This window comes from Eucalyptus grandis, chromosome 11, assembly GCF_016545825.1.
Source record: "Eucalyptus grandis isolate ANBG69807.140 chromosome 11, ASM1654582v1, whole genome shotgun sequence".
NCBI classification, from domain to species: Eukaryota; Viridiplantae; Streptophyta; class Magnoliopsida; order Myrtales; family Myrtaceae; genus Eucalyptus; species Eucalyptus grandis.
In genome coordinates this window covers 35,845,521-35,865,032 of record NC_052622.1, presented here as the reverse complement: position 1 = coordinate 35,865,032, position 19,512 = coordinate 35,845,521, and the positions used below count along the sequence as shown (strand labels likewise).

The 19,512-nt window shown below is 40.9% G+C and overlaps 2 protein-coding genes across 2 annotated transcripts; both read left to right on the top strand.

The window, feature by feature from the left end:
* Positions 1-667: 667 nt before the first annotated feature.
* Positions 668-3,166, top strand: LOC104426299 (protein JINGUBANG). Its single transcript, XM_010039298.3, has 2 exons — positions 668-1,515; positions 2,427-3,166. The coding sequence occupies exons 1-2, from the start codon at positions 739-741 to the stop codon at positions 2,877-2,879; spliced, it is 1,230 nt and encodes a 409-aa protein (XP_010037600.2). The 5' UTR covers positions 668-738; the 3' UTR covers positions 2,880-3,166.
* Positions 3,167-12,827: 9,661 nt separating this feature from the next.
* On the top strand, positions 12,828-17,349 carry LOC104426298. Its single transcript, XM_010039297.3, has 7 exons — positions 12,828-13,113; positions 13,625-13,755; positions 14,255-14,289; positions 14,402-14,934; positions 15,607-15,687; positions 16,454-16,516; positions 17,004-17,349. The coding sequence occupies exons 1-7, from the start codon at positions 13,069-13,071 to the stop codon at positions 17,055-17,057; spliced, it is 942 nt and encodes a 313-aa protein (XP_010037599.1). The 5' UTR covers positions 12,828-13,068; the 3' UTR covers positions 17,058-17,349.
* Positions 17,350-19,512: the final 2,163 nt, after the last annotated feature.

Below are 19,512 nucleotides of genomic sequence, written 5' to 3'. Positions count from 1 at the left end.
AAACTCAATTGGCAAAACGTAATTAGATTTTCAATTGGCACAACGGAAAGGTTTAGTTAAAAATCAAGACCTTGACGGGCAAAGCCAAGTCCCTAGCGCTCGAAATCTAGAAACAAAAGCAAGAAATTTGTGCATGCGTTCGATTCGCGGGAACCCAATTGATCTCAACGGGACAATATTTTCAAACCCTAGACCGCTGCGCCTGGCGATTCACCGGTCCACCGGTTGAACTGCCTGACCCACTGTTGTACACTTTGATCAGTTGACGAACCGCCCATGGGCGGGGCAGTGGCAAAAGCTCCAAGTTGTTCTCAAGTGAACAAAGGTTCGAATCCTGGCTGGTGCAAGTTCAACATTCATTGGATTAACTTCAAGGAATCTTGAAAACATGGCAATATTCTAATATAACCAGATCACACTCCGATTCCATATCGAACCGGCCAGTTTGAAAACATTGGCGTGCGACCGCCGTAGGAATTTTGTGCATGAACCAACCGACTAAATAGAAAGAATGCAGAGCCTATACAATCACAGACTAAGTAGAAAGAATGTAATTTTCCCAAAGTGGATTGGCGTTTGGCGTCTTTTCCCTCGGAAAAAGATTTCTTCTTCCTCGCACTTTCACGTATAAATACAAACGCAACTTGGCTTCTCTCTCCAAGCCCTACCAATCCAACGTTTCCATCGCCACTCCTCTCTCTCTCTCTCTCTCTCTCTCTCTCTCTTTTCTCTCTCAAGATGCCGTCGCTCCTAGAAGATGATGACGACCGCCACCACTCATTCAGAAACGATCCAAAACCATGCAGAGAAGACCAAACAGAGCCATTTCCATTGCCGTCGCTTTCACAATCGTGCCCAACAGACCTCGACGGCCACCTCCACTACCACAGCCTCGTCACCACCGTCAGAGGCCGACACGACAACTCCTACGTCTCCTCCCTCGCGGTGGCCGGGAAGTTGCTCCTTGCCGGCTCCTCAGACAAGGACATCCTCTCGTGGGAACGCGCCACCTTGATAAACCCCGACGAGGCGCCAAGCGGCGGGGACGGCGGGGTGGGGGTGGTGGCCGCGTGCGCAGGCACGGTGAAGTCGCTGGTGGTCGCCTCCGACAAGCTCTTCAGCGCCCACCAGGACCACAAGATCCGGGCCTGGAGGATCCGAAGTCAAGACCTGAACCTGAATCATCCGAACCAACAGAAGTATTCCCGCTTGGCGACGATGCCGACACTGGGCGACCGGGCGCTGGGGCTCCTGGCGCCGGAGAAGCAGGTCCAGGTCCGGAGGCACAAGAGGTGTGTGTGGGTGAGCCACGCCGACGTCGTCTCAGGGCTCGCGTTATCGAGGGACGCATCGCTCCTGTACTCGGTGTCGTGGGACCGGTCGATGAAGATATGGCAGACCTCGGACTTCAGGTGCTTGGAGTCGGTCGGACACGCACACGACGATGCGATCAACGCCGTCGCATCATCTCCCGACGGCCGGGTCTACACCGGATCAGCTGACAGGAAAATCAAGGTGAGTCTTTAGACTGTGCGAAGTGTTATCCATCATCACGACACCCATTAATCAAACGGTAAACGATGTTTGCTATACATATCATATCCAAACACGTTAAGTCATGTTTTAAACTCATTCTACCAGAATCAGATGCGGAGATAATAATGTTCAAAAAATGGATCACAGCTTTGTCTCGGACTTTCTCAAATGCATATTTAACAAAGAAAAAGTTCGATTCGGAAGCAATGGCTGCGTTGGGAAATTTCAGTACACTTGATATCGTAACTCCTGTTTCTTTTGATTGCTTATTAAGCGCTCGTTTAATAGAATCCTTTAAAAATGACTCTTGATGAATCTCCGAAGTATTTCTGTTTCACAATATCTTTCTCCTAAATCAGACATCAAGATCTCCTAGTTTGTAAGGTATTTGCAAACTGCGAGGTTGTGGTGCTTGCGAGTCAACTAGACTCTCCCCAAAATTCAACGCCAACTTGGATAAGAATTCGGTTTTGTGGCCTCGACTCAATCATCCTGTGCCTAATCATTCCTAAGCATAAGTGAAATCGAAAGACTGTCCGAACTTGGTCCCTTGGCATCGACAACCTTGTCCTTTTGTTTTAATATAAGAGCCATTTTCTTTAAATGGGTCTGTATCCTGCAACTGAACGGTACTCGTGGAAAGTTAAGAAAGTACATGTGCCTTGAAGTCAATTGTAGAAAAAAAAAAAACTGGACAGCCGTCTGACATTGGAGTCATTTTTCTTACTACTTGGAGATCGAAGATTGCATCCTTTCACCATTATCATCAAAAAGTATCAATAGCAAGCAAGTGGGACACCAGGAAAATGACCTCGCTCCATTACTTTTTATGGGTAATTTAGTTTAATGCTCTTTGCTGTTTATATCTCTAATCAGTTTGATGGCACCAGGTGTGGAAGAAGGTCGAAGGCGACAAGAACCACTCCCTAGTCGCCACGTTGGAAGGGCACAATTCTGGGGTCAACGCATTGGCGCTAAACTCAGATGGGTCGATCCTATTTTCCGGTGCATGCGACGGATCCATAATCGCTTGGGAGAGGGAAGACGATGGCGACCAGATGGTGGTCCTGCGCGTGCTTTTAGGCCACTCCAAGTCCATACTGTGCTTAAAGGTCGTGGCCGATCTGGTGTTCAGTGGCTCCGCAGACAAAACCATAAGAATTTGGAGAGGGTTTGAGAAGAACTACGCTTGCATATCGGTTTTGAACGGTCACCAAGGACCTGTCAAGTGTTTGGCAGCAGCAGTGGATTGTGGCAGCTCGTCCAATGCTTGTTTTGTGGTTTATAGTGGGAGTTTGGACTCTGACTTGAAGGTGTGGAGGGTCACTGTTCCATTTTTGTAAAGAGCAAATCGAGTTCCCACTTAGGTTTGTTATCTCTACCTTTCGTTCCTACTCTTCCTCCTCTTCTTTTGGGGGCCTTTGGTTAGAGGGGTTCTGATGTATATGGTTGATGACATGTGAGCTCCCATTGATGTTTTGGGGGGTGTTCTATGTTATGGTTGTTCCATTTTGCGGTCAGTCAATTCGAACCAAAGTGTCAATAGAGGTTTAAGGAATAATGGGTCAAAACTGTAATTCAATCCTGAGGTTTTTCCTACTTATATTGATATTCAAACCTTCGACTCAAATAATCTCTGTCGATATATTGCGCATAAGATAAAACTCCACCCACATGATAGTGCACGTGATCTTCAAGTTTACTTTGAGTGGAAGATGCTATAATAGGGCTATGAGATTAGCTGCATCAAAATTGAGGGTTTTATCATGAGATTAAGAGTAACCTTTATTTTTGGACCACAAAGTATGAAAACCTTTGGACTGGGGTAAGTATGATATGAGCCGAATCCTTTACAAGCTTGAATAGTTTTCTCTTAGCATGTGATGCAATGCTGACTTGACTTTGATCAATGATATCCATTAAATTGTGCTGGAAAGCATTGATCGATTACGCGGGGATTAGTTGGAGTTGTCTCTTTCCACGAGACAAGAGGGGCAAACCAATCGCTGTTCGGTCCTCTAAATGACTATAGTTTATACCAAACTCCATGTCACTTCTTCCATCTTCCCGAGTGCTCGTGCTTTCTTAATTCCTGCTTTAATCAAATAGCCCAACTTTTCGACACAATAATATGATCAATTCGCACTCGCCCTTCGCTTTTGAATCTTCCCTCTTTCGGCCGTCACAATGACATCCCACTCGTAAACTTAGGCAGTAAGGAGGTTATTAATTATTTAACGAAAAGAACTTTAGTAATCAAGCAGATAGAATTTTGATGGAAGTGCTTTACCATCGTTCTCGACGTTAAATTCTTCAGTTTAGACTTCCACGTGCTCACAGTAAGCTAACAAAAAGATTTCGGCACGTGACGTAAATGTCTAAAACAGAAGTTAAATAACGCATCACGAAAAGGAAAGATCTTGGCAAATGAAAGTTTCTCGTGATCCTTCTGTCGCAGGGACAATTTTTGACTTTACTAAATAGGGTGATGATATTTGGTGCTTTTGTTTTGATTGGCAAACTTTGGATTAGTGGTGGGATACCACAGATTCTTTGTTCATATAAAAGGAGAAGAATAAATGATGGAAAGCGCATTGGGAGTCCTGATCGAACCAGCTCAGATTCTGTAATGAGCGAAAAGAAAAGTCGACTAAGCAATCTATTCAATGTGGAGTCGAGGTGATAGGTTGAAGTCGTTTCATAGGTGAGCCCGTAACCAGCTTGTGCATCATTTATTACTTCATATGGAGGGACTTCCTGACTCGAGACATGTCTACGACGACGAGCTCGTACGCCAACGGTTGGATGAAATGGTAATGGCTCAAACTCGCACACCATCGCTTGACCTACGTTGACTAGATCGGTTCACCCACTTTTTTCAACTAGACTAACCTCTTTCCATCGGTTCTTGGTGTTTTCTGGAAAAAAAAATGGGAAAATTGTCCAACAAATCGTAAATTTACTGTACTTTAGTCAATTTCGTTCGAAACCTTTCAATTGTGCTAATTAAATTCTAAACCTGTCATATTTTGCCAATTGAGTTTATCCAACTAATTTTGACTAGAAAATGCTGACATGGCAATCCAGTCAGCCCAATCATTCTATATGATGGTTGGCCACAGATAATGGTTGGAGAGGGCTGGGTGAAGTCACCCACGCCCAATCTGGCGAGGGCCGTCCTAAACGACCACAATTAGGCGGGAGTTGGCCTTGCCTGGATGAGGGTCCCTCATCAGCCACTTGCAAGAATTGCCCTGCCTTGCCTGGAGTCCATGAGGGCGGCGATGCCCACCCCTAACGTCAGGTGAGGGTCACTAGCACTCGGGAAAAAAAAAAAAGTAAAGAAAAGAAAAAAAGTAATTCAAAATTTTATTTAAATATTACTAAAAAATGTTGATATCAATGCCGATCGTGTAGTTATAACGGTTGATGTCCATATCAATAAATTCACACTAAAATTGGTCAAATAGATTCAATTAATAAAATATGAAAAATTTTAGGACTTAATCGACATAATCGAAAGGTCTAGAGTTGAATGAGTTAAAAGTGTAAAAGTTTAAGGTTTTTTTTGGATAATTTTACTAGAGAAGTCATCGACCTGTGCTTTACCCAAAAAAGGAAGTCATCGACCTGTGCGTCTCTAAAACTGGAAGAGAACTGGAGCAAATGCTTTTGGTGAATCTTGGACCAGACTAAAGTACAGTACAGGCCATGATTGGCCTACTTCGCTCTGATTCTGCTCATGGGCTCATCGAAATGTATGGACTCCGCCCGATTCCACGACGAAAAAGAGCCGAAAATAAACCCGATGAACCCAGATGGCTGCGCGTCTCGCGTTTCGTCCAGGAGCACTTGCCAGTTCCAGCATCATCCCCTTTTAGGGGATCGTATCATACGCTCCCTCTTCGTGCGCAATCACCGTCCCAATCCTCAACCGCAGATGTCGTCTGTCGATGTTCTTGCAGGGTCAATGGTACTGCCCTTGCTTGTGTACCGTGGTAGGCTAAAACGCTACTCGAGCCGAAAGATTAGGTTAATGTCGAGATCATAATTATCCGACCGGGGCCGTGTTTGTCGGAAAGCGATTCTCGAATTCACATTCACACCATTCCACTCGTGATCCAAAGAACGACGAAAGAGGGAAGTGATGCGATAACTCAATGGCATACCGACGAGCAATGTCCGCATGCGAGCGAAAGAGTTATGGCTTTTACGTCGGTGATTTGAGACAATCTTCCTCGTTAATCAATCACGGAAATTACAGGGACATAGATTCCTTCCCTGTCTGCCTATCAAGTCTATTTCCACGAGCTCTTCTACCGGATTCGACGAACAGGCAGCGAGGGGCCCCGCGTCACTTTGTGCGCCTTGTCGTGGATACTTTTCGATGCCTCTACTTTCTAGTTCGTAATGATTACGGTCATATAATGGAGGGAGCCAAAACGACTCGCAGCTTATGGAATATTTCCAGTACCTCTCTATTCTGTCACTTCGTAGGAGTCACACCACGGGAGAGGGAGAGAGAGAGAGAGAGAGACTCTGGCGGAATAAAAGAAATAAAAGCATAGAGAAGTTTTGTGAAAGGTCCAAAATACCCTCTACGAACTCTTTAGACTTTTGACATTTTTGGGATCTTTTTTTTTTTTTTTGGATGAGAACAGAAAAATAGTATTAACTGACAAGAGGATTACAGCAATTTAAAGCATCCGTACATGTTCAATTTTATTTGGACATGCCTGGACAAAAGATGATTGGCAATCCAACCCTTTTAACTTGTAATTCTGAGTATTCCAAAATCAATACATATAATCTCGAGAATAGATAGATATAAATTTTTCTCACCCCAAATGAATATATCTATATATAATATAGCTGCTCCATATGACTTTCTTTGTGAATTTGATTAATCAAGAGAGATGAAGAATGCATGCATGGAATATATGTCAATATAAGTATATGTATATATAAAAATGCACTCATACATAAGGAACCCACAAGGATCAAATGTGCAAAGCAAAAAGTGACAAAAAGGAATAGTGAGAAAGGGTTGCATGGAGCTTTTTGATATAGGGCGTTGAACTATGTTTTGGTGCTAAAAAAGGATTTGAATCTCCGGAAAATTTGAACTTCGTTTTCTCTTTAGCAAGTCAAGAGGCCCACTTTTTTCATGTTCCTTTTCCCGCGCATAAAGTTTTTTTCACTGAGGAAGGAGGAAGAGAGGGTGAAAAGAAAGGCTGGCCCTTGCGGATGCATGATGCAGCTTTTATCAGGGTCAAACCTAAAAGTCACTTCGACAAGCGTCCTGATGCATGATCATTTGATTTAATCCTCTCTGGCCCCAAAAGAGGACAAATTATCTTGTCCCAAATCCACAGTATATTCCTAGTTTTACAGCTATTTATAGAGTGGAGAACAGGATGTCTACAGAGAGGGAATAAAACGGTGCCTCAGTTAAAAGCAATATAGCATAAGAATATAGAGCTTAGGCAAACTAACCCATCAAGGAAATTACGGGTTAAGAGGAAATTGTAAATGATATTACTTATTGAGAACAACTAGGTTATGATAAAAGATAGTTTTGCATGTTTAGAGCATATATTCTCTCCTTTTATGCATGGCGACATTAATTTGTCTAACACAAAGCTGAACAAAATGAAGAGGGAAAGACGAAGATAGCTTCCTATTTAGGTTCTCATTTGTTAAATGAAGGAACCACGTAGAATATGGTTGGCCCCAATGCTCGCCTAAGTATTTATTAGATGACATGCGAACAAAAGAAAGAATACATCAGTTCTTACCAAAAAAAAAAAGAAAGAATACATCAGCAAGTTACTCAACACTAAGCTAGGTGTTTTTGCCATGTGGGTGAGGTCAACTTTTGTCTTTCCTTATGATAGCAACAGTTCTGAAGGAAGAAATGGCTGTGAAAACATCCTTCTTGACTTTGATCCACAGGTGAAAGAACAGGTGATAACATGGCAAGTTGCATAACGATGATATTCGCAGCAGACATGATCAAGAATCAGTTCAGGATCCGTATATTCCGGAAAAGATTTACTCTAATTCTTTTCACGGAGAGAGAGAGAGAGAGAGAGAGAGAGTTAACTTATCGGCGAGAAAAGCATCTGGTCATTATATTATTTTTAGGAGCGGAGAGACAAAGCTGTTCTTGTCCCTCATATGCTATCAACTCTAGGAATCTCTCTCTCTCTCTCTCTCTCTCTCTCTCAAACAACTGTCATTCCTGAGTTCCATGATTCCTCTCTGTCATTATTGTATATTAATCTTTCTCAGTTAATACCCTTTGCCCTCGTCCTTGGCCTGCCAAAGTTCCTTCTTTAACTAAACCCAATAAAGCTTCATATACAATATTCACCCTTCACGGATATAGCCACAAACAGCCTTTTACTGTATTAAATGGACAAAATGGTTCCCACTGAAATGAGTTCTCCAACAAAGCAAACAAAAATCTTGCACATTTGCCATTTGGATGAAAACATACACAAAAATCCAATTATACGACCAATGTCTAAATATACACATCACATGCCTATCGACAATGACCGTATCCTTTCATATTATGCATTACAAGAAAATAATAACCCCTCTAGTTATGTGTTTTTCCAAAGATGAATCCTAGGATCACTTTTACGCAATAACTCGAGGCCGACATGTATTCATTTTTATGTCACTTTATCATGACATATGGTATGATTATTCAACGCCCCATATGATATTAGACATCTAGTGATAATCATGTTGGGTGTCATGATGGACTGATGTCAACTAAATATTCGTACAAGTTCAAATTAAGTCCTACAAGTTTCTCTTTTCAACGGTGCAATGCATATATATTGATCTGTCTTTTTGTGCGTGGAGGGAGAAGAATGCGCATGTTGGCAAAGACTTTTACCAAGGAAAAAGCGACCTTCCCAGTAAACACAACCGTGGAAAGCAATGGAAAGTGGTTGAAGCAAGCGTGCAAGTACTATTACTATCTCCATTTCGACTTTTCTTCTTTTCCCATTTCACAGAAAAAAAAAAAAAAAAAGGGGAGTTCATCTCCCCTTTTGTCCTCAAGAAAAAAATTTATTTAAAGAAAAAAGAGAGTTGAAAACTCATGAAAAAGCTACCACCCACTATGGGTTTCGTGATGAATTAATAATCTCTCTCTCTCTAGGGCACGCAATACCTTGAATTATTATTGCTCGAAGCTTGAGAGAGACAGAGAGAGAATAAACCCAACAACAGCAATACCCAACAAAGCAATCATCATCATGCCTCGCTCGTCCATGCCTCTGACTCTCCACCACCATCATCATTACATCCATCAACCTCCTTCTTCATCATCACGCCCAAAGCACAACCCTCAACTTAAATCAGGAGAGATCAAGCAGACGAAGCAAGAAGAAGAGGAGGAGGAGGAGGAGGAGGAGGAAGGAGATGATGCTAGCTCTCGCGGAAAACCCTAGCAAGTGATGCCAAGCTGAGAGAGAGAAAGAGCCAGAGATCTGTTGCTGCAGAGGATGATCCATCGTCAAGTAGCAAGCTGCTCTCTGATCTGTAGTATGTTGTCGGGGAATCAAGCGTCTCGGTCCGATTGTTTTCGCTAAGTTTAAGCAGAAAAGTTTATAGAAATCTCTCAGAAGCTTTTCTTTGCCATTTCTGGTATACGCCAAACAGTTTGCTTCATTTCTATTATTTTTGGAGAAACCATCTCTTTTCTGTTCTGGGTTTTTGACTGCTACACGGATCATGTGAGCAGTTAAATCTGTGTGTCTGTGGGTGTGTGTATGTTGGTGCGTGCGTGCGGTGAGATTTAGCCGAACATGCTCCCGATATTTTGGTGAGTTTGAGCTTTATGTCTACATGAGTTATCCACATGTATCTCAATACAGATCGAACTAGGGTTAGCTTACATTTCTGGGCAGCATGAAACAGTCGAGTATGTGACAGTGATCGCATTCCATCCTTGATTTCCAATGATCTGCGATTGATGGCTACTCTTGGCATGCGCATAAGAACATGAGGATGAGATATTAGCTGCTCATCTTTAGCTGCTCTTGAATGACTGGGCTGCAGCTGCCTACGTCCATGAAACTAAGTAATGAGGTTGATTTGTCGGTACATACATGAAGATTTATTTCGGAAAGAGTCGAGAACCGTAGTCCTGCAACTTTATCAGAAATTTAGGATTGAGATTTACTCTAGTTGTGCATATCGAAATTTTTTTCTTAAAGTATATGAAGCATCTGTATCGTTTGACTTGATCAACCCCTCGAATTGAGGAAAAGACCTAGTCTTATCTGAATCCATCATTAATAGTATAGAAGACATTTGCAAGCATTGATCTATTGAGAGATTGTCGCATATGGATTTGTAGATAGGCACATGTATAAATTGTGGTTTTTCCCACCTGTTAACGTTGCTTGTGACATTCATCCCAAAAAAAGAAAGAGAAAAAAGAAACGCTGCTTGTGACCGACCAAAAAGAAGACATTGCTTGTGAAAATCATGTCTTTTTTCTAGAGGCGCTGGACGGTAGTGTGAAATTTATTCGGCAAAAATTTGTCCTAATATAGAAGATTTTCATTGTTAAGAGAGCAATTTTCGTTGAGTTATATTCCCACCATTTCCCCCTTTGAGAGTTCTTAGTGAATGTTACTATCCTTTTCTGCAAAACTAATCTAGTAAACTAGACGATTCTACTAGTTAGCTCTAAAAAAATCAGATTTTTTTTTTCCAGTGCTAATATATTTCTAAAAGAGTTAGGAAGTATTACAAAAAAGAAAAAAGAAAAAGAAAAGTCGAGTAAAAAAATTTAGGTGAAATATTAGGTTTCGAATATTATTTCAATTCCCATCAAAACAAATCATCCCGTGACAATCATTATCAAAATTTCTTTCTTGAAAGAAAAGGGATTGTTCTAAATTTAGAACTTAAAAATGCCCAATCATCTTACATCGCATTTAAGAACTTAGAGCACAGATTATCTTTATATTCTTCTTCCAGAATAATTTTGATGTTAGATGGCAAACTCTAAAAATTCAATTAGGTTAAATGGTAGTTTCTTTTTGTGGATAGCAAACGTGTGCTTCTCGTTTGATGTGGGCCATGTAACATGCCCTAATTGCAAATGATAATATACATTTCGGTTTTTGTAAGCCTTGCATTTTTATTTTTTTTTAGAAGTGGATCAAGAGAAGACTTACCTTACCAGTAAAAAAGTAACAAATAAAATAAACCATGAATGCAAAATTAAGGAAAAGGAATTGGCGCCTTAAAATATTTTCGATATAGATTTACCCTTCAATATCAAGCTTGGTAATCTATCATGCCAAGATTAAAGATAATAGCAAAGTTTGAACATTAAGTGGGATTGAAATTAGTTTTAAAAAAAAAAAAATTACTTTAGAATGCCTTCCCAATGACAGTGAAAAGCCCACTACTCAATGGCAAAGCCCCCGGTAGATCCACACAAGTGTATGATGGCTTGAGGTGTATTGAAGTCGCCACATGAATACACGAGATGAGTTAAAGGGGCTTATAACTTGATTCCATCATTTCAAAGGCCGGCTCTTTTAGAATTGGCGTGCTGAATTCTATGAGCTCTTGAGTCTTGACCCATTTTGAGTGTTTGAGTGGGTTTTTGTCAATAAATTCACTTAAACCTTTATGCTTTCTTGTATTCAATTTATTTATGGAAAGAAAAATTCTCTTGCTTTATTATTTTTGCACTAATCATGTACATGATGAAAATCCCATCAAATTTGGAGTAATGTAAACTTGCACCATATCTCATTAACACATCGTGAAACGATTCAAATTTGTTTTCCAAAATTATAGTCACAGTACATTTGCCTCTCACTTAAGGTCTAGCTCCACCCCTAGGTGAAGACCGTTTTTTAAATAAAAATAAATCCCCCAAACATTTGCATATGGTTTAATCTATACATAGAACTTCGACTTCACGACAATTAATCATAGCTCCCGATGCAGGCAACAAAATTAGGACCGGCTCTTGTCTAGGTCAGAGATGGATATTTTTTCAATTTTTCTTTTTCATGCCTCGAATCCAATAGTCGCATGAGGAGATTTTTCATCGTACTTCAAATTGGAATCATCATTTTTATTGTTTTACTTATTGATGTTGTTATTTCAATATTTTGACAGGAAAATGACACAAATAGTCTATGAACTTTGGCCTAATATGATAAATAGACTTTTAATCTATCTAATATGGTCCCTAAACTTTTGACTTATATTCAATTGGTCCTTAAAGCATATGAAAGTATTTAATATTATTGCTAAACTTGAATTAATATAAGAACAATGTTAAACATTCGCATGTAATTAATGGACTAGATTGAAGATATATCAACAGTTTGGGAATTGCATTGAATAAATTTAAAATTTATGAACGACATTGCGTATTAGGTTAAAGTTCGTTGACCATATTTCTTATTGAGCCAAATTCATGAACTTTTTGTGTAATTTTCCCTATTTTGGCTGTACATGGGGCCATTAAGGCTCCATTTGATAACGTTTTTATTTCTCCTAATTTCTATTCTTCTTTTTTTTCTCAGAATAAAAAAAGAACAGAAATCTATTTGGTAATATCAACTAAGTTTTTATTCCTCGGAATAGAAAAGTGACTGGGAATAAATTTAGAATAAAAAAAAGAAGTAGAGAAAAGTAATTTCTTATTCTCGGAAGCAATTTATAGAAATAATGTATTATTATTATTATTATTTATTTTCTTCTTCCTTGCTACTCGTTGCCCCCTATTATCCGGCCTCCGTCGATGATGGCAGCTACCAATGATGGTGGCGAATGGTAGCAAGGAAGAATAAGAAAAGAAGAAAGAAAAAAATCTTTAAAAATCATTAAAAAATTAAAAGAAATACTACATTTTTGTAAATCGTACCAAATGCATTTATGTTCTTTTTCCATTTCAAAAATAGAAATTATGTTTAGTTATCAAACACGTTCTTTTACTGAGAAATTATTTCAAAGAATAGAAATAGAAAAATATTATATCGTTTCCTAAAATAAAAGCGTTACTAAACGGATCCTAAAAAGCTGAGGTAGCAATCGGCTATGGGCCTGAACTTTGAGTATGGCAAAACTCGGGGAGCCTTATGGGTCCATATGGGAAGCCCACGTAACCCAAAATGGGCTTTTGGGCCCACGTTTCACCAGGTCCGACCGTGACAGGCCCAACCCCACGGCCGGGGTGGTGCAACCGTTGCTTCCCGAGGCGTGCAAAGAATAAACTGCCCTGCCTTCGTTAGTCAAGTCGTCGTCCCCGAGTCAACGCGAAGCAGCAATCACCTCCTAAAAAAACCTCACTCCCCCTCCTCCTCCTCCTCCCCAAAACCTCCGCGATTCCGAGCTCCTCCGATCTTCGATCGTCCGTCGTCCCCGCCGCGTCGAATTAGGGTTCCGATCGGCGAATCGAGCGCGGCCTCGTCGGTCGACGGCTCCGCGCCGCCGACGATCTGAGCTCCGCGGCTCGAGGGCGTCGGAGATATGTCGAGGCCTCAGGTCACGATCACGCTCGGTCGGTCCGGTCAGGTACGTGCCCGCTTCAGCTCCGTGCGCGCAATGCGTTTTTTGGTTTCGGCGCCTTCGCATGAGATCTTGGGATCGATTGGCCGTTTGTTTCAGCTGGACTTGTTTGGCTCGTTGGTTCGCGGATTCCGCGGTAGCTTAAGTTTCGTCGTCGGGACCTGTCTCGGCTGCGGTGATGTGGTTTTGTTCGATCGGTTACGATTAGGCGTGAGGATGACGCGTGCCGCTTTTCTGGAGGAATAGGTTCGATTCCGTGATCAGTCGAACCCCGAGGGAGGCTCTGCCGTCGGATAATGAGCTTGTTCTTTGCGTTTTAAGCATGCCATGAGTGCCTCTTCTGAAGTGATATTGTGCATTGTATAATACTTGCTCTCAACCAGCTTTGACTAGGCTATAGATATTAGATAATGTCTTTTTTCTGCATAGAGGTGATCGTACTAGTAGTTACTTGAAGCTTGAGGGATTGTTTAGCACCGATTGGCTTGCCAATTTATATGTGCGATCCTTTTTTCAGGTAGTTAAGAGGGCTGGGAATGCATTGAATGATTCTCGAGCAGCGCCACTTCCGAAATCTGGAGTTAAGCGCTCTATAAAGGAGAGACTTGGAGGGAAAGCTGACGGTCTTTTTCATGGAAGTGTCAAGAGGTTAGTTATCTATCTACCTATCAACTCGTTCGTTGCTTGCTGAAGCTTGGGTTCATTGATGTGAAATTCGGCAATGATGATGGGGCTGTTAGGTTTTCCTTTCTTAAGGTCTTATTTGATTGGATTGTCGATTGATGGATATAACTATTTGATTTGTTTGAGAACTAATTGATGGCTCCTCAATGTACTTTGTTGATGCTTCACCATGTTGGGTTTATTTTCCCTGTTGGTAAAAAAATGTGGAAAAAGTGAGCACTAAGGGCAAGGCTGATGAAACAAGCTGCTTTCAGTTTGCTCTTCTTTGCATTTCATTATGGTGTATTTGCATGTCATAAACTTTTTTTATGTGAGAAAAGATCTACTCTGCCGATGATTTTTTCATTTTTGTGAAGAGGATCTCGATCCCTGCAAAAAATTAAGAACTGGGATAGGGACATTTAGTTTCCTTGGGAAGGCTGAGCAGGGAATTAATCTGAAGTAAGTCTTTGATATGTTGCAGACGGAGGGCCGAGAGCAATATTAAGAGCTTGAATGGTAGGCCTCGATGTTACTCATTCTTGATCTGGATAAGTAATTGGAAGGTTAACTTTATGAATTTGTCTTACTTTCTCTGGTACTGACTGTCCTACCTCTACTAACACCAAAGGTGCTGGAGACCTTCGCATCAAGCTCATGCACAGGAACAAGACAAGGCAGGCTAGTGGCAATGTTAGAGAGCAAGATCACATTAATGCCCCCATTAATATTCGTAGGACTGTCCATTCTCCTCTGAGCTCATATACAGTGCAACATTCACTTGAGCCAAAACTTGATAGCCCTTTGAGGAGAATTCCACCGACAAGAAGTGCTGAAGATTTACTAGAGCTGAATTCAATGCGAAAGTCTTATTCTTCTTGGACTCATAATGGGTTCCAACATGGGTCCCCAGATAGAATATTCAGTTCAAGGGGCCTTTCACCACCAAGGCCAATCAATGGCCAGCAAGAATTACTTATGTATGGACCAATTGATGCACCAAGAGTTCCTACACAGGTTGCAAGAAATGTCTATGATCATGCAGTTGCAGGGCCACACTCCTCTTCACATTTTGTGACAAGAACACCTTTGCCTCTGGATTCTGCTAGGTCTCTGCCACGATCGCATCCACGTGGGGCCATCTCACATAGAAGTTTTTATGCGGTACAGTTAAATTGTTTGTGCTTGAGTTGTCTGTTCCGCATCATAGGGCTGTCATATTCTGCTTCAGTGCGTTCAGGCTTTTACTATCATAGCCCTGAGATGAGTTTTTGGTAGAGGTATTCTTTAATAAGCACATACATGCTTGCAAATCAGAGCAGCTGAGATTGTTTTCAACATTTAGTCTGTGACTTTGGAGTTTACATACCTATATGTCTATCTGCAAACTAGGTATCACAAACACAACCTCTATAAACTCAATAAGAACTGAAACAATTTCCAACCCAAAAGTGGAAATCTACCTGAACTTGTAGAAAGAGGGCCTTCAACATTATCAAATTACAACAGCCAATGAGACTTTGACATTGGGATATCTTATAATGTCTTGCCATCTTGAAAACCCCGATTCATTTGTCAGAAGCTATTTGTTTTAATCCAACTATCTACAACATATTGTTTTTTGTGGAGGATCTGACATTAAGTCCTTGATCAATATAATTTCTTTGAGACAGTTTTTTAGTTTTACCAGCTTTAAAACTTTAGTTATGTTTGCTATGACGTATTAAGTATCCTGTGTCAGAGTATGCCCTTCAGCACTAGTCTTTTTTGACCGCTTTGGTGCATCATGCCTTTCAGCACTATGCACTTATCACTTGTTTGATTGGCTTTATGCAGGTACAGGGACCGCTTACCATTGGGCCTTTCTTAAATTCTCTTGGCTTGGGAAAGTATGCCATTCTTTTTCAGGCTGAGGAAGTAAGTAATTTGCATCTTGTGCACAACAAACTAGAGAAAACACATCAAAATATGCCATTCACTTTTGCTGGTTCGCTGGCTGTGCAGAATTTTCCATGATTTATGTGTAAGCTATAACAGACTTGAATAATCTGATGCTAGAAAAAGAAACAACCAGGCTAAGGTTTTCAGTTGATATTGGTAAATATCATAGGGAGGATGCTTTCCTGTTTCTCCTGGGTTATTGTAACAACTGGACCTATGTCAGATAAACGTAGAAAATAAGCTGTTGCTAGTCGTGCCTCATGTAATGTGTAGCTTCTTTTCCTTTATTTAATTATTTTCTTCAGTTACAAATAGCTATTAATCAAGCCTTATGTGGCTGCATGTTGTAGCGTAAAAAGTGAATCTAGAGCAGTCATTCGCACTAGTCGTTCGTTATTATAGCCACATTTAATTTTCCTGATTAATGAGGTTTGACTGCCAGTAGACACTCATATACGAACCCATTGCATATAGGTACAATCTCTTTTGTCCTGTTAAGAGATGTCTATTCCCATTTTTTTTCTTCTTCAATGTCAATGCAATAGCAGACGATGCTTATAATGTAATTGCTTCCAGAAATTGTGCCCTGTGAAGTTTACATGACTTAGCTGAACTGGATATGCTATTGGCAAATAACCTAACAAAACTTTGTTACCTGAGCTGAAATATTGTAATCTGGACAATGAGAGAAGTACCTATTGTGCTGGACAGCTCCTGACATGGAAGTGGTTTTGAATGGCAGATTGATATGGATGTACTGAAGCAGATGCAGGACGATGACCTCAAAGAGATGGGCATACCAATGGTATGTTTGAATTAGATTGTAAAACGTAGATATGTAAGTTTGTCGATGATCCACAGACTAAGCAATGCAAGGTCTAGCAATGCAAGTTGCCATGACTTGATCTTATATTGGTGGTGGCTAAATGCCAACAATTAGGGTCTAAAAAGCAAAGGCTTCGTGATCGTTTCTGTTGTCATGTTTTTCTTAGCGTTATGTACGCATATAAGCCATGTTGCTGGATGTCCTGGTGATCAAGAGAGCTGAAAACCAGTTGTTCCTGTCGTAACTTGGTTGGATCTGGTTATTATACTGCCAGGTCTTAATTAGGAAAAAAACACATACATAAATTCAATGATCCCAGCACTGAATGATTCTATATATTTATCTTCTGTTTGTGGTGCCTCTGGAATGAATGGCAGATGTCTGTGTCGAGCATGGAGAGTTAAACTGCATATGCACTACTTCTTAATAAGCTCCTTGTTCTCATAATTTGTGTTTTTACTTGCAGGGACCCAGGAGAAAGATTCTTCGTGCTCTCTTGTCTCGTTCGAGACGCGTGTAGAAATCTGATGCTTTCACTTCTTTGGTATACTTTTATTTATTTATCTTTTTTCTCCTGCGTTTCCTTCGTATCTGGTGGAGAGAGGGAAACGGTGTCATGAAGAGGAAGGACCAGGTGATGGGTTGGTGCAGGTAATCCAATGTTGTATTATCTTTTGGATGCCATTCCGAGTTCTTTGTATTAAAATAAATACCATAAGCTTGTACGTGCGTTGGACATAAATCCGGCTATTAGGCTCTGTGAACATATTTGATGCTTCCCCCTAAATCTGATTTTTCCTTTTAATTAGTAATTGGAGATTTTTTAGTCACCTGACATAAGTAGTTTACCTTCCAATTGCTTATCACACGTCCCAACTCCGAAATCACCCCTAATCATGGCGATGCCATGACATGAGAAAGATACACAATAATACAAAGCCTCTGCCAACGCTTTATTTGCCTTTTCTGTGAGCTGGAGGGTCTGTCTATGCTGTGCCTTTTAAGATTGGTGCCGTATTGGAATTGCTCTCCCCAAATTTTTCTATTTGGAAATGGAAGTGACACTTGGGCTGAACTGGGTGCGAATGGTGATCGTATTACTTCGAAGTGTCTTCTTTCCACCTTCATTCATCCCTTGAAGACGTGGAAGGGTGGTTGTTCGCAAGCCACGGGCTAAGGGCTGCCTGATGAGTCGTGGAAGCAACAAAAAGATCTTCCACAGATGGGGCCTACTGTCCCTCTGAGTGATGCTTGCGCACCATGAAAGATATGACAAGTGCCGTCACTTTTGACCTTGAAGCTAGAAAGGATCGCATCATTTTCATGGGATTTTTATTTTTGGTGAGAATACCATATAAGCCCTATGAATCGGATAATATTTCGGTCGTCTCTCGATGTGTGTGCATTTCATCTTCTCACTTAACTTCTTTCAGCAAATTTTGAGAAATGTGATGGAGATGTTTTTTTCTTTTTTTTCATAAATACTAGTAGAGGATTTTCTGAAGAAATCATTTTTGTTTGCTAAGCAATTAGAGACGTTGACTTTAGGCCTTTAGCTTCATCCGCTCCGGGTGGCCGGTCGGCCACCCCACGTGGCTTGCCACCGCTCAGGCCTCATCATTTCCCTGAACCGCGCCTAGGGCTGGTTACCTGGGGAAGGCTTCACGGGGATCAAAGGTGGGCCCCTATCCGTAAAGGATTGGCCGGGTAACCCAATGGGACCTTTATCCCATACTACTCTCCCCTCACTTGCCTGTAAATGGCTTGTGAGGAGGAGTTTCCCCAGATGGTCATTTCAGGGGAGAGCAGTTTAAGGACCTGCTCAGGTTCTTCATCAGTTTAATGAGGTTCTTCATCAGTTTAATGGTGCATAACTGCATATTAGTAACTGCATATTAGTAGTTTACTCGAGCTGGGCGAGTCTCCAATTTATGGGCCTAATGCCCTAAAAAAGCACTCACCTTTAGGTCTAGTTTAAATTTCATCCTATACTTTTTTTTTCCTTTAAGAAAATCTCAAACTTTAGTTCTAATCCTAATTTATCCTAAACTTTCAATATGTCATTAAAAATCACTAATTTTTACTTGAGTCCCAAACTTGTCCCTATTAACCATCCGTCCAAAATTTCTTTTAACAACCAAGAGATAGAAAGCTTCTAAGTGTACATTGTTCAAGCATCCCAAATGGAATATTTTGAGCATGAGCTCTCTAATTGCAAGAAATAGAAGACTCCCGAGCATGAGAGACTAGAGATTGAGCACAAAATTGAAGATGTTAAGTGAGATAGAAGGAATACTCTCTTAAGAATAAGAATAATTAGAAAAGGTCAATTTTAATTGATCTAATTTTTACTCAAATTTAGGAAAAAAACTGGAGTAATGACATAGAAACATCAGATAACCAAGGATGATTTTGGACAAAGATTTAATGAAGGTTAATATAGGAATCAAGTGAATATGGTTTTTTATGAGATGGAAAAAGTTTAAGATAGAATTGAGACTAAACCTAAAGTTGGTAGTTTTTTTATGAGATAAAAATTAAGTTTATGGTAGAACTGAGAGATGGTACCAAATTTTGAGAGTTTTTTATGGGATGAAAAAAAAGAGAGAGGATAAAATTAGAATTAATCTTAAGATTGGAATTTGTTCGGGGCATTACGCCTGGATTTACGTTGGAAAGAATATCTTTTGTCCGTGCGAAGGTGGGACCCAATTGAATTTAAAAGTCATAATGGTGGACTGGAGGTCGTCCCTTGACTTGTCGGATCTGGACCTGTCCAACGAATGCATTGATGTACTGACAACGTGGGAGAAGCCGTGAAAGGGACAGGAGCGCTGCTCGTTGGACGTCCGCTCTGGCCATTGCTCCCACAGATCATTAACGCGGCGGGTCCGCCGGGATGACAGGAACCCCACCGTCGATGATGTCCAGGCGGAGAGAATTTTCCGCCTGCGTCGGTCTTCATCGCGACCTTC

Coding starts and splice junctions, on each gene's coding strand:
- LOC104426299 (XM_010039298.3), top strand. CDS start 739: ATGCCGTCGCTCCTAGAAGATGATGACGACCGCCACCACTCATTCAGA. Junction 1,516..2,426: donor CAGCTGACAGGAAAATCAAG/GTGAGTCTTTAG, acceptor TGATGGCACCAG/GTGTGGAAGAAGGTCGAAGG.
- LOC104426298 (XM_010039297.3), top strand. CDS start 13,069: ATGTCGAGGCCTCAGGTCACGATCACGCTCGGTCGGTCCGGTCAG. Junction 14,290..14,401: donor CAATATTAAGAGCTTGAATG/GTAGGCCTCGAT, acceptor CTAACACCAAAG/GTGCTGGAGACCTTCGCATC. Junction 16,517..17,003: donor AAGAGATGGGCATACCAATG/GTATGTTTGAAT, acceptor TTTTACTTGCAG/GGACCCAGGAGAAAGATTCT.